Raw genomic sequence first — 14,992 nt, forward strand, 5'->3', positions numbered from 1 at the left:
TCTTTGCCCTACCCTGCAGTAGAGCTGTGGCATATGAGGAGTGCTGTTTACCTAATCTCATATGAGAAACTCAATTTAGTGTTCCCTGTGCTCTTCAGGATACCGTGTGATTATATTAAAATTCTTGATGTGCGGATTTCAGAGTCAGTGTGATTGACACTGCTGAGCACATGTTCTGATTGTTTCTTTATCTTAATGCAAGCTTAGACCTTGCAGCAACCAGTGAAAGGGAAAAACACCATTCCGATGCAATTCAACCCTGACCTGCCGGCGAAGGACAAGCTTCAGTGTCGAGTGTTACGCTCGTTTTGAGTGAACAGCATACACAGGCATTTAACACGTCCTAAGATGCTAGGACAGACTTTCAGTTGATGTAAATGTCATGGCTCCATTGAAGATGTGTCCTGCTGAGATACTGCCAGTGATTTCTTCAGAAGGATTGTGTGAACAGGAGGGTGCGTTTTGGTTGCTGGACTGAGGGTGTAGATGAGACATGAGAATTTTCATCAAGAGGGCTATGGCCTGGAGGTGCTCTCTGCTCTGGGCTTTGAAACTTAGTTGAAATATTAATTATAGCTGTAGCTAAATGAGGTTTGACTCGTTACTGTGGAGAGTACTGATGGCTAAATGACTACATTTCTAATTGTTGTTCCTTCCTGGATACACAACACTGTTCAATCAGAAGCAGAGCTCTGAGACTTGCTAGCAAACATTGATTTGGTTCTGCTGAAGCAATTTATGAAATAAGCCATCAAGCCACATGTGGCTGATTAACTTGACCTCATCACAAAATGAGAACGAGTTTGACCTGCCTAGTTTGTGTAGCCTGAGGGTGTTTTCCTGTTAGTTTGGAGGTTTTATATTCTGATTTGTTTTATCTCAGTTTAGAAGTCAGCTCTTTCTGCACTTTTGGATTGTTTACTGATAGGGAGAGATGGGTCTCTATAACATGTATTCCTCTGTGCTTCCTGCTCAAGGTTCTCAGCCTTCTAACTCTTTTTAAAAATGTAATTTTCCTGATATTTCTGCATACACAGTTGCCTTATAGCATCTTTGACAGATATTTTTTAATCATGTTTGCTTTATGTATTGATTATTTTCTGAGATATCCATGGAGATTTTTAATTTCCAGAGAGTGAAAATCTATTTCCTTCAGGTATGTATGCAGAACATTATTTATCTATGTCTAATCAAAGAAGATATATTGGTGCAACAAATCTCCACATATCCATCAACCGTCTCTTTAAACGATAGAAATGAATTGCTGGTTTTCCATCCCCTCTCCTTTTATTTCTTTCTTATTTTTCTAACATGATCTAAAAATAGGAGGTTTGGGACTTCAGGTTTTCTATGTGGATTACTTAGAGACAGGCCTTAGGGTAGCTCTAAGCTTTGAGCTAATCATACTGGGTTCACTGAGTGCCAGAAATGTATGGTTTCAGCATGTGAAAAAGTTGCTGTATGGTATACATTGTCACAGATTTTTGTGATGATAAATACGTTAAGAGAGTACAAGACTAGAGAAAAAACATTTGAGACCCCAACTACTGCATGTTCTGACTCAGGAAAAGTCAAGTCTCTAACTACTGTTTAGCACAGTTATCCATAGCAAACCGTACCCTTCTGGTACACCATCTTAGGTAAGGCTGCACTTTCGTTTTTTAGTGATTGTCAGACGTGAGCTACCACCTGCATAACAGTGTAATCTAGTTGTTGACAAAGACAAAAGTATTGTAAACTGAGCCCCCCCTTTAATTTGAAGGAAAGGAAAACTCTGCACATTTAAAAGCCTGCCCCTGTAGCTATTTAGAAGTATTTTCTGTTTCTAGTGAGATCTGGTATGTATTTTCCCCATTTAAGATTCCCTCTTGGAATTTGAATGAGGTTAATTGCTCCAAGAGGCCCAGTTATATCACTCTCTTTAATCTTCTGTGTACCATGGTGCTGTTATCCCAGCTGAAGTAAGAAAAGTACTTGTTCCCTTGTGTGTCTTGTAGAGGACATAATCTTATGCAACACTGCTGTTATGCAGCGGTTCTGCAAGGCTTTTCCTGTGTGCCTGGGATCACACTCCTTGTGCTGTGGCATCATACCCCTTATTGCTCTGAGGCTTTTGTTTTCCTCCATTCCTTTTTTTTTTTCTTTTTGCGTTTGTGTGTTGTTTAGTGATAGAGAGAATGTACTCAGTGGCAGGACTAGATTGCTGCTTTAATGGGAAGAGAAATCAATGTGTGAGCTCTGTGGGGATGAAACTTGAAGATGTCTCCATACCTGCAAATTAACACCCTGTTGTTGCAGGGAGTCGGAGAGATATGTGTCAAAACTAAAGCACTATAGTAACATGTCTATCCTTTTACTCGTATGAGTGGTTATTATACTGTCCTCTTTTGTTACTAGCAACCTTTGCTGTGCATGTTTCATGGGGTCTTGGAAGTATTTAGCAGTTTCCATGTGCCCTTGGTTCATTTAGTGACCTAAGACAGTATGAGGTTCTTTAGTCTTCATTACCGCAGGTACTGCATTTAAGCACTACAGATGAATGTAAAGTGCTAGGGTAACTTGCTGCATTCATCCGAAAGTATCCTGTAAAATTTTTAGTGGTCTTTAGAAAAGCTGCATGAACACCTAAAGACTTTTTAACTAGCATTGTAATAAGAATGGCAGAAGTGTGAAAAGGAAGACATAACTGGACAATGTAACTGATTGTTCTGCCTACTCGTTTTAAAGTGTTTTTTCAGGCAAGTTAGAAACTTCAGCTTTGCAGTATTATCAAACTGTTACTTTTGCTACCATTACCATTATTCCTTCCAGTTTAGCAAAGCATTTATGCATGCGCAGTTATCAATAAAACATTTGCCTTCCTATTTGTCAAGTCTCTTTAAGCATTTTGCATTTTATTTTGCTCATCCAAGTATTTTTTGCGTTCTGCATATTTTCTCTTTTGCTCATGCTTTAGGAATGAATATCTGAAATATGTCTCTATTTATTTTTTTATTTATTTATTTATTTATGGTTTTAAGATGGAGGAAAAGAAGTACTCTCAATGCATCAGATTCTTCTCTACTTGTTACGATGCAATAAAGCTCTGGTGCCTGAAGAGGAGATTGCCAACATGCTTCAGTGGGAAGAACTGGAATGGCAGAAATATGCAGAAGAATGCAAAGGGATGATCGTTACCAGCCCTGGCATGGTAGAGCAAATAATTCTGATTTGTGAACAACCCAATGCACATACACGTCTTGTTTCAGAGAGTCTGCTATGAGCTGAATTGGAAAGGGAAAAGTTGACCAGTGACAGTTGCAGTTTGCTATAGGTTCGTTGGCTTGTTCCAGCCCTTGGAAGAATTGCACCCTCTGCTGCTCTACTGAAGGGCAGATTTCCAGATGAGCACTGTTTCAATGTGTGCATTAAAAGGAATGGCTATATTTTATGTATGTGAAGCTGTCGTTTGCTCCTCTGCTTTCTTATTTTCTCACAGTCTTTATGTGCATGATCTCATTCTCTTTTTCCTGACACAGGACCAGAGAATTAGTAACTGTTTGCTATTTTCTTTCATCATCCTCTTTTGACCCCCTCGCTGTGTTTAAAGTGCTCTCTCCAGGTTCTGTCTTGAATATGGAGAAGGTGCTTTCTGCCTATTTGTTTTTTTTCCACATTGTTTCTATGTTGCTCTCACACTGAGGAATTTTATATACTTTAATAAATGGCACTCATTAACTGTCATTGCTAAACTTGAAACCCCTATGGGCTTATTATTTTTGGAACAATTAGTATTTTAAAGCATGTGTTCTCTAAACACAGTTCCTTTCAACTCTAGTGTTTATATGAATTTAGCCCATTTTTCTGACTTTCACACTTGAAAAGTGTGAGTCACAAGAATAGATGATGTCCACTAAAAGCTGCAGGGTTTGGTCAGTGTCACAAGTGGTATCTCAGTAGTAGAGGCATGTTCTGGACCTTATATTTTAGAGTACCATGCAGCTTTCTCAGTTATAATACCTTTCTTTCTCTGTTTTCATTTTCCTCCTTTGCTCATAGCTCAACTTCTTAGCTTCTCCAGAAAAAGTGTGACTTGATATCATGCCTAAGGGGAAATTTAGTTGCTAACTGAAAAACCTGTCCCCAAACTGCAGCCAAGGTGACTTCCTGAATATACTTTTCAATTTCATATTTTTAAGTATGGTAGCATTACATTTATTGAACTGCTTTATAAGCTAATCATAACTTGGGCAACATAATTTATTTTTTCCTTTGATTTCATTCTGAGTGTTTTTGTTCTGGCTGAAACTTTCCAGACCAAAAGGAAAATTAGATCATCTGTGGCAGCATGAAATACATGTGAACTCTCACTGTGGAGAGTTCTTCCTGAGCTGGTTAAAACTGAGTCCTAAACCAGAATCTCATAACAAAAACTGTTAGACAGCCTTAATTGTTTGACTTAAAGTTGCCTGTGGTTTCTGTGGTACAAGGTACATGCTAGTGCACAAGTCGTCAACATCTAAATGTATGTGCTGACATAACTTCAGTGGTTTTGCTTGAAGGTATGCTGATTTCAGCTAGCTGAAAACTTGCGGTTTTGTTTAGTACGAAGGAATGCATATATGTTCCTTCCTGGAGTCACTGAACTGTAAATGTGTCTGTATGCACAAGGCAGTGCAGTTTGTGAGTGGTAGTGTTAATTTTGAGATTTTGTGTGATTTTTACTGACAAACTGCATTCTACAAGACTTTTTAGAGATGCATGTGAACATCAAAATATCTAAGTAGAAAAGAAATCTGCAGTACCTTGAAATGTTGTCATGTTAAAATGCCATCACTGGAATAAGTTTTTTTTACCCTCAAGAAGATTGCAATGACTTTCTTCTTAGTTGATGATTTTTTTCTGTTCATTGCACTATATTCTATCGAGTGTGAAAGTAAGTGAGGAAAAGAGTATAAAATTATTTTCTATACCTTTTATGTTAGAAGATAAAACAGTTCTGTTATAGAGACAATGTGAAACTGTTTTAGAAAATGACAGCTCTTCAATTTTATCCACTTGACGCAACAACGTAAAATCATAACTTCAAAATAAGAATTCCTCTTGTGAGCAGATCTAGGTTTTATATATGGTTTTTGTTTGGTTTTGTTTTTTGTTTGTGTTGTTTTGTTGGGTTTTTTTTAAGTGAGGTGTATATGTGCATGATGAAGAAGGGAAAAAATTTTGATAGACATACAAATCCCATTTACTTTAACAACTAACAGTAGTTCAGTTGTATTTAAAACCATGTAGTTTATTCCTGATGTTTGCTTAATTCAGTGAAACTTTGTGTTGAAATAGCTTTAAAGGTTCATAAATTTTTATCCTCATTAACACTTCACTTTCTTCCTAAACTATTGCTGCTTTTCTCACTAGTACAAATATATTATATGTATTTTGACATACTTTTGTACATCTGCATGCAGTATTGCCACGTCTTCTAATATCAGCAAAGCCTTGGTTGATGAGGTTTGGAGTAGGAAACAAAGATAACGTGCCTCTGTTCTGTTAGAATTACTTTGGTTTTGATGAGATTTTAAAAGCAAGGTTGTGATCATTAGATGGTCTCTCACAGCACTTTTAAAAGAACACAGTGATAAAAATCTGGAAGAATAACATTTAATTTGCTTGCATCCCATCTGCTGGTGTGCAGTTTATACTCTTATGTTTCTGTATGGTGCTGTTTGTTCATTTAATGTTCAGAAACAGCACCAGAGAGGAAGTGAGCGTTCCTTGTGCTGAGGGGAAAAAGCATAGCCTAGCGTCTCCCCTCTCATAACCCTTAGTGAAGGAACAATTGTCATCAAGTTTTAAATAAGGAGTTCCTTGTCCAAATTGTTATCAGGCATCTGTGAAGAGCTGTGTAACTGAGTGACAAATCTCAAAGACAGTGGCATATAAATAGAGTCTGGTTTCGAGTGGTCCCCAGGCACACGTTGCACACAGACCCTGCTATAGGTATATGGAAAGCTCTTCTCCCTTTCACGCTTTTGAGGATCAGATTACTTTTATTTATGTGTCTAAAATGTGAAACATTTGAATAAGAAATATTATGTATAATTTTAAAAATATTGTAATTGTTGTATCTAGTATAATTTTTTTTCATGTTCTGTTAATCATATTTTGTGACTGATTTTCAGGGGAGTTGTGGAGCAAGGCTCCTTATTTTTTGAGTAGGGAGAAGTTCCTTATTTTTAGTGTTAAGAGAGGAGAAGTTCTGTGAAGTTATAAACTTTTACATATTGACTTTGTGCAAACCCCACAAAAACAGATAAATTTCAGGACTTTAAGCTCAGATTTAGAGAACAACATTCTACCTCCTACAAATCCTCCCCATGTTTTTCATTAGATTTTGTTCTAATAATCTCTTTTTATTGGAAGTGCTGTGGGGAAAACCTTCTTTTTTCTTTAAACTTAACAGCATGAGGTAACTCACTTAATATATTTATTTTTCTCTTGTTTGGGGAGATGGAACTTTATGTTCAGTCGTCATGTCCAAAGGGAAGTTGATAAGCATTTTTCCCCTCGGAAAATGCTTCTCTATCTGAATGTCAAAGTTTTAAGTAAGTTTAGTTTTTACAGAATAGATTGGAAATGCAGCCACCTGATGAGGCTTACTTTTATTTCTAGAATTGGCTTTGCTTATCCATGCAGAAAATGATTCCTGTGAACAGTTCTACCAAGGTGGTTTGAAGGGTGAAAGCTTTGTTCTTGACACAGTTTTTTTGTTTTGTGAAGAGAATGGTGGGAGCTGTTTCTGTAGCTCTGAAACTCATCGTTCAGAAATTCACAGTGCTAAATTAGAAGTTTTGAGATGCAGGTAACTAGAAGTAATGCCCTTTTTCTGAAATCTTAGACAAGCAGAAAATAGTGGCCTCATCTAGTTGATTGCAAAGTGGGGAGTAAGCAGGCACACAACAAAGTAGCTTGCCAGGTAATGGAGAAAATGTTTACTTGGAGACAAACTGTGAGCCTTCAACTGAGTTTTTAAATATGTTAAATAAGTGATCAAGAATTCTGTAAGCAGCATGTCTTCTACAGTGATGTGCAATTACTTATTTTCTGTGTTTGTAGAGGTGAAGCGAAAGTTGCCTCCTTCTTCACGGTCCTTTTTAACTATAAAAAGAACTTCTGTTTTGAAGTGTAAAAAGGACAAAAGTCTCCTCATTATTCAAGACTATTCCTGATTGTACACATCAGCCTAGGAGCCTTTTCTAAGAGTAGCGTGACAGATTTTTTAATGCTGTTTAGTTGGTGTGATTGAATGAAGCTAATAATGGCTTTACTTGCTTTGGAAAATCAGGAACAGAACTAAAATTAGAGGGGTAGCCTGATCTTAGCAAACTACTCAGGCATGTGGGAACTTGGATGCCAGAATGCTAATCCTGATTTTATTTCCAGTGTGTGGTTCAACCAAAGAAAGTTGCTTCAAGTTCTCTGAAACATTCAAACTGTAAATTTCCTGACTTGTTTAATGAAAATGAAGACACTCTATTTTTTTTGTTGGGAGAGCTAAGTCAATTAACTCTGTTTCAGTTGTTGTCATTGCCAAATATTTATTAGAATATTAATTATTAGTTTTATGTGTGTCTTAATAAGCTTGGAATATTGCTGTTTTGTGGTTCCTGGATAGTGGTAAGCTAGAGGCAATACATTTTCCATGGAGCTGTTGTCAAGTAGGTATATTTTGTTTTTTCTCCTAGAAACCCAGCTCAGTCCGTATTGATCAACTGGACCGTGAGCAGTTCAATGCTGATGTAATTACTTTCCCCATTATTGTCCACTTCGGAATACGGCCTGCTCAACTCAGTTATGCTGGAGATCCTCAGTAAGTTGCTTTTCCTTCCATCTTTCATTCAGAAACACATTGCTGCTGTCATTTGTGGATTAAATAGGGCTTGTTTATGCTTAGTTGAGTCTGATATAAAGCTTAATGCTTATGACGTTGGATACAAGCTCTTTAGTTGATTATTATTATTATTTAGTTGATAAATTAGAGTATATAAGTTACAACTTTTCTGGCATAATTCAGGATCTGATGAAGTAAATACGCATGCATGTGCAGTATGAAATCTCTCAACCTGAGAACAGCTCTTCTAGGTCAGACCAAAGGTTCCTCAAGCCTTCAAAAAGTTCAAAGCTTCAAAAGTTCATCAGTTCAAGAGGCCACTTGCAGGTTTGTAGAGAGAGAATAGTGTAACTGGAAGGCACCTCCAAAATATGAAAAGGCTAGATGGTTGGAGAAGAACGGAAATCCTAAGTTAACATATGCTAACCATGGAGAAAACTTGACTTTCCATTCAGCACAAACATATAAGGCATGAAACTTTTATTTCACTCTCCGCAGAATGACTTAGTGTTGCACATGAGTTGTGTAACTTTTCCTCATGTGCTTCACTGAAATGTATCAGCAAGTGTAAGGACAGACATCTTGGGAAAGGTTACTACTGCTTTTCAGTGAGTGACAGGTAAACGCTGTGAAGAAGAAGGGTTTTTCACCTGCCTGAATTGAGATGTCATGCTGTCTTTTCAACATGTAGAAGTGGCCCTTTGGAGAGGATGGGTGGCTACTGAGGGACCTGGGTTCTGCACTGAGCTTTTCTTTTCACCTCACACTGCACACTAGTGCTCCTCTCTGCTGCTGTGTCCACCCCACTGGAACATCTGCACAGACACTGTCACCTCTCTTGGAAAATGTTTTGAGGGTTTTTTTCCTGGAGCAAAATGCTTGTAGACAATCTGTGCATAGCTATTTTCATAAGGACAAATGGTGAGAGACTTCTGTTGTATTGACTAAACTATTTGCTTTCTGGTTTTGTCCTTTAGATATCAAAAGCTGTGGAAGAGTTATGTGAAGCTGCGTCACCTGCTGGCTAATAGTCCCAAAGTCAAACAGGCTGATAAACAGAAATTATCACAAAGAGAGGTATGCTGTGCCTTCCTATAACTAAGCATGGTAATTCAGGATGGAATAAAACCATATAACCACTCTGTTTATGGAAACAATAGAAGTCCTTCACAAAAGATTTTCTTTGCGGGCTGTTAACACTAGTTTTATTTTTATCTTTGCCTGTTACTGAATGGATTTTTTTCCTTTCTTCAGCTGTCAAAGTCTTGCAAGTTTTTTCCCGCATCACAGAAATTATCATTATAGAGAAACGTAACTTCTGTATAGCTATTGCCATTAATAGTTTCAAGAATTAGTGTAGAGAAGGGCTTTTTATTTCAGAGTGCACTTTTAACTAGCTCATAATTTTAAACATTTCATTTTTAAACTGTCACACTTGTGTGTGGTTTTAAACCGTAATTTATTAGGTAGTCTTAGTGACATTCCTTAAGATCTTTGAGTTAAAATCATGTGGTGGTTGTTATTTTCAGTAATCTTTAAATTAGTTATTTGTTGAACTTTTAGTTTTTTACTTCCCTTCTCCCTGCCCCACCCCCGCCCCCGAGTGATGAGCAATAAGTATTTCCTAAGTGCAGATGCTCAACCAATTGCAAATTTTAATCAGAAAAATAAAGTAATATAAATACAAACTAAAGCAGCTTGCTGTCAGGTATCTGTTGTTTTAAGATCTTGGACTGAAGCTTTGAATTTGTCTGGAGCCTGTCTACCAGGCACTCTTATTTGGAAAAATTGCATAAAGAATACATAGAGGAGAATTTAACTTCTTTGGTACTGCGTGGAGTTTAATTAAGTGGTATTGTATGTTTCCTGGTTAGAAACTCCGATGATTCATAGAATCATAGAATGTCCTGAGCTGGAAGGGACCTATGAGGATCATTGAGTCCATTTCCTGAGTCTTCCCCAGTTTGCTAATTGTGTAGCTTTGATGGCAGTAAATGTTTGATACATTTGACATAGCACCTGATTGTTACTGTCACTGCAAAGCATAGCATATTCTTGCATGAGCAAGAGTGTTAGTTAACATTTTGTTTATGCTGATATTAAATATGCCCTTAGTTTCCTTTCATGTAAATGGGGAAAAAACCCATAATCTTGTAACTTAACTATGCTGCAGTTGCAAGGAAAAAAAAATCCCTATAGGAGGTTATTTTGTTTGCTACAGCTTTCTACACTCAGAGCAAGTAGAAGGGAAGACCATTGTTTTATGGGCGTCTTTTCATTAGGGGCTAATGGATGACTGACTTGTAAAATTTTAGTGGATAGGATGTAGAGAGGTGATTATGTTTTGCTTCAAAAGATAAAATGCTCCTTTGTTATTTATCACTTACTGAGTGGTTAGCTATCAGAGAGGCATACAGAGCTGAAGCAGAAGCTTTATATGAAGAAAACCTATGCATTTTGCCAGTGGAGGTGTCAGTAACTTAGAAGGAAGTGTAGGGCTGCACCTGGCTGATGCATGGGCTTTTAAAGATTATGAATCATATATTATGAGTGCTGCTGAGCCAGTCAGCCTCAAAGTGCAGCTGGATCTAGCAAACACCCGTCCCAGAAAACATCCAATGACACAGTCGCAAAGTGCAAATTTTAGACAATGCACAAAGGGTGCAGATCTATAAGCACCTGTATTCCCTTTGCCATCAGTTATTTGCTACTATGAGACTTTATGATGTTATTATTTGTGACAAGGTCATGCTTAGGGGCTTTATTATTCTAGCCTAACTTTGAGTGTTTACAGCAGGTGCATAAATTGGGACCTGAAGGCTCACTTTGAAGTCAATGGAGAGAGAAATGCATTTTTTAAAGCCATTTATCCCTCTTCATTGAATATAAAAGGAGCCAGGGCTAACTAGCTTCCTGTGCTAGACACATCGGTATTGAGGTATCTGAGGTTTGGTGAATCTGCGTCTGAATAGAGGTGCATCTTGGGACCACTCTGTGAGCCTCTGCAGAAGAGAAGACAGAGACTGTTCCTGCCCAGAGATGCTCACAGGCTTCAGACTGGAAGCTGAGAAGAGACAGCTTTAAGCAAGTGCCCTGTAGTGAAAAGGAGAAGAGGGAGGATAGGTTGTAGCTTTGAAAAGCTTCATCTTCTGAAGAAGTAAGCAGCACTGAGGGAGTCTTTACCATTAGTGAATGCTCTGTGGGGAGCTTGCATACCCTGGAGGCTTTGTAGTATTGGAACCAGATCTTGATCCAGGGATAATTTATTTTAGCTGGCTTTCTTTCCATTCCATTTTTAAAGAAAATATTTTCCTTTAATGATTCTGTCAGAATCTTAATCTGTCACTTTCATATTTTCTAGAGACAAGGAAACTGTTTACACAACACCGAACAGCCCGTGGTCAGGGCAAAACAGATTTTTCTTTTAATTTTTTTAATTGAAATAATATTTGTGGATTTCATCATACTATGCTCCAGGACTAGTCGATGTGCTGACCACTTTCCCACACTGGGAGTACTGGCAATCACAGGATCATTTGGTTGGAAAAGACCTTTAAGATCATAGAGTCCAACCATAATGTTGAACAGGAACTATTATGGAGTAGCCAAGATCATGGAACAAAGCCTTTCTTTTACTTAGTTTGTTTTATTCCTATGGAATGCTTCAAACAAGGACTACATGTGGTGAGGGCCTTGAACGAAGAGGTTGTTCTGTACACAGGGGTAAAGAAGGTACTATAATTATAAGGACCTTAACTAGCTTACTTGTGTATCATCTTGAATGTATGAGTTGGACTGGTTGTTCCGTCATTTGCAGTAAAAGATGTTGCCTCTGTTCTCAGTGTACCAAAATCCTTTGTCTGTGCTGTACTCCAGCATGTCCACCGCAGTCTGCTGCTGGCAGTTACAAGATCTGGAGTAATCTTAGAAAGTGCTCACCAAAACCAGATGTTAAATGAACATTGTGAATGCACTCTTGTGTGCATTCTTACTGCTCTGTAGTAGCAAGTTCTTCACAGGAGCTCCACTCTCTCCCTGTCTAGGAAGCACTGCAGAAAATTCGTCAGAAGAACACAATGAGACGTGAAGTGACCGTCGAGTTGAGTAGCCAGGGATTCTGGAAAACAGGGATACGCTCTGACGTCTGCCAGGTGACTAAAGCGCAGAGATGTCTGGTGCATTTTCTTTCTTGATAGCTGCCATTTACCTCTTGCAAGGGTTTACTGTGATTCTAGGCTGAAGAAACAAATGAAAATTAATACTTATACCTCAATATGGTATGTTGATTTAGGGAACTATTCCAGTGTCTTGTTCACCCCCTCCACGCACACAATAAGTTATTTTAAAAGTTTAGTTTTCTTGCCACTAGTTGAGGAGCACAAAGGAGAGGAGCACAAAGGAGAGGAGGTAGGAATGGCCAGCTTGAGGCTGGAGGTTAGCCAGATGTTGAGTCCAGTGTGTAACTCAAAGGGCTTCTTCATCCATCAATTGGATTGGTTTTAGATATTTTTATTTTAATATATTTTTCTATTTAGATATTTCTTTAAAAAACAATTTACAGTGAAGCGTGGATAAATATCTTTTTACTGGGATGAAGTGAAAGAATAAAGCCTTGCCACGACTAACTTGTGGATTAAAACAGGTGACCCTCAGTAGGAAGATACCTTTCAGATACTTTGTGTCATACGCATTACATTAAGGTACATATCTCTGCCAGATCTTATTCTGGTGGTGGTTGACAGGCACCAGCTTTGTGATATGATAAAAATAAGTACATTTTTGATATATCATTGTATTAGTAATAATTCAAGTAGTTATGACAGCCAAATAAATATAGTAGAGGTACACTTGCATCAATCTTTAGCTGTTGTTTTAGAGATGTTACTTTAGAATTAAATGCTTGCAATTTAATATTAACTTAACAATATGAAGTATAAACTTCAAAAGTTGCTAGGCAAAGGTATAGGGAGAAATCCTGTTGCTGTCTTAGAAGTCTGGTATGGCCAAAGGGGAAATTCTGACATGAGAAAATGCTAATAACTAAAAATTGTTTTTTTCTGTCTGAAACATTTCTTGTGATTCTACTACTGCTTCTGAAGTCAAAGAAAGAGAATAGAGGAACAGTATCTTCTCACAGAACTGAGGAAAAATTACAGTCCTTTTCCATCTTTTTTGTTGTTAACTTGTATCTATTTTTATAGTTTAAGTAAACAGTAGATTTCTGATATAGGAGAGCTTTGAAAAAGTTCTGTGTTATTCATAATATCTTCCGTGATTCATCTCTTAATGTCTTCCTGGACATTCCACTTTAAGCAATTTCACGTTTTTGGGCCCATCTGCAGCCGTAACATCTAAATCAGTCAGTTCTGGTATGAAGGTCCTTTGATTTGATTTCTCTGGGAGGCCAAGAGTAGGCAAACTATGTCTGTAAAATGAAAGATTGCTGCTGTTACTACGTGCTTTTTCCCAGACTAAAGAAGACTAAAACTAAATACACATAAATCAACTCTGTGGGCAGAGATAAAGTGCAGTGATTTAAAATTAATGCTTTTAAAAGCATTGCCATTTAGAAGATGGAAACTCTTTTAAGTCACTCTGATAGCCCATAGTTGCTCTAAGTTCCATGTAACAGTAATGACACTGGTCTTTGCAGTCTCAGAAGTGAACTGCTTAGAGGGGGAGGATAAATGGTGAGTGAACCATTCCAAAAATGTAAAATGCCTGTGTTCTGTCCTGCTCACTTGAAGTTACCCAATAGATTAAGTGCACTACTTGGCCACAAAGCTGGGCAGCACTTAGACACAGCCTAGCAGGATGAGGCCATGCTGTGGAGATGCCATCTCCCACCACCACACACGCACACTTACCCCCATTTTTGCCTGTATTGTTGCTGGTGTGCCCTCAACAGCTGTGTTAGGTGTTCATGGTGAGGAGGGAGGGGATGCATTGAATCAATCAAGTATTTAGGGCCGTGAAAGCAGCACTTTGTCAATATAACTGCAAGAGTCAAATTAAAGGCCTTCTGTGTTGTCCCAGGGAGATACCAATTCTTCTTTCACTGCATCAGAGCTGATAAAAATGTAAAACTGTATTTCAGTCCTCAAAATTTGAGCTATGTGTGCTGGTATAAGAACATTAAACCTTGCTTGAGGGACTCTTTCTGCCCAGTGCAGTGGAACATACAGGCAGGGAAGCAGAGTTGTCCTTCGGACAAATCTGATTTAAGTGCTCTGATGATGAAGTTTGGGAAACCATTTTTTTTTTCCTCATTTAAACTGAAACAGTAGAACTCAGTGTTGTAGCAAATGGAAAGCATTTGTATTTATAGCTTAGTCAGCTGAGTACTCTGTACACTGAAGTTGAACGCTTATCCTTATTGCAATTGTTTTTCAGCATGCAATGATGCTTCCTGTCCTTACCCATCATGTCCGCTACCATCAGTGTCTGATGCATTTGGACAAATTGATAGGCTACACTTTTCGAGATAGGTGCTTGCTGCAGGTAAGATATGAAAAAAAATAAGCTACTTGCTTGTTTGTCTTCCTAATGTTGTTGAGTTTATCCATAGTCCTGTCTGCTGTACAGACTTAAGAAATGCACTGCGTTGCCACAGCTTCGATGTACTTGATTATTTGCACTGCAGATCTTTCAAAAGTGCAGCTATCCCAAGAGACTTCTAAATAGAGGCATCTGTTGTGCATGTAAGCGTACACCTACATTTGCTCCAGTGGTAGGTCTGGATTTGTTTGTACTGTGTAGAAAGACAAAAATACGCTTACTGAAAAGGCTGTCAGGTACATTACTCATTATTTCCATGTAAGTTCTTTTTTTTAGATATTTTTGAAGAACACAATGTTATTCTGCAGATCAGCATACATGTCTGTCTTTTTCTTTTCATAGTTTCTTGTTTCAAAAAAAGAGTAATTTAAGTGTTGCCTTTTTATTTTGCATTTATAGCTAGTGGAAAGGAATTTGGAAACTTCTGTTCAGCTCTTGATTTTTACAAGTACGTGATGCAATTTTTGCATTTACAAACAAGGGCAGAAACTGGAGAGGAGAATTTCTTGGTTTTTAAATGCATCCATGTTGCATGACCACACACAGAATCACAGAACGTTAGGGATT

At 37.9% G+C, this 14,992-nt stretch overlaps 1 protein-coding gene across 1 annotated transcript in view; it reads left to right on the forward strand.

Moving 5' to 3' along the window:
• Positions 1–14,368, forward strand: part of DROSHA (drosha, ribonuclease type III) — a gene marked incomplete at its 3' end in the record, with an annotated part of 32,626 nt that extends 18,258 nt beyond the window's left edge. Inside the window, exons 13-17 of the mRNA XM_010185138.1 lie at positions 3,021–3,190; positions 7,722–7,846; positions 8,845–8,944; positions 11,911–12,018; positions 14,261–14,368. Coding sequence (XP_010183440.1) covers positions 3,021–3,190; positions 7,722–7,846; positions 8,845–8,944; positions 11,911–12,018; positions 14,261–14,368 — 611 coding nt within the window. The remainder of the gene's footprint in view (positions 1–3,020; positions 3,191–7,721; positions 7,847–8,844; positions 8,945–11,910; positions 12,019–14,260) is intronic.
• Between the last annotated feature and the right edge of the window lie 624 nt (positions 14,369–14,992).

This window comes from Mesitornis unicolor, unplaced genomic scaffold, assembly GCF_000695765.1.
Source record: "Mesitornis unicolor isolate BGI_N332 unplaced genomic scaffold, ASM69576v1 scaffold18165, whole genome shotgun sequence".
Classification (NCBI taxonomy): Eukaryota; Metazoa; Chordata; class Aves; order Mesitornithiformes; family Mesitornithidae; genus Mesitornis; species Mesitornis unicolor.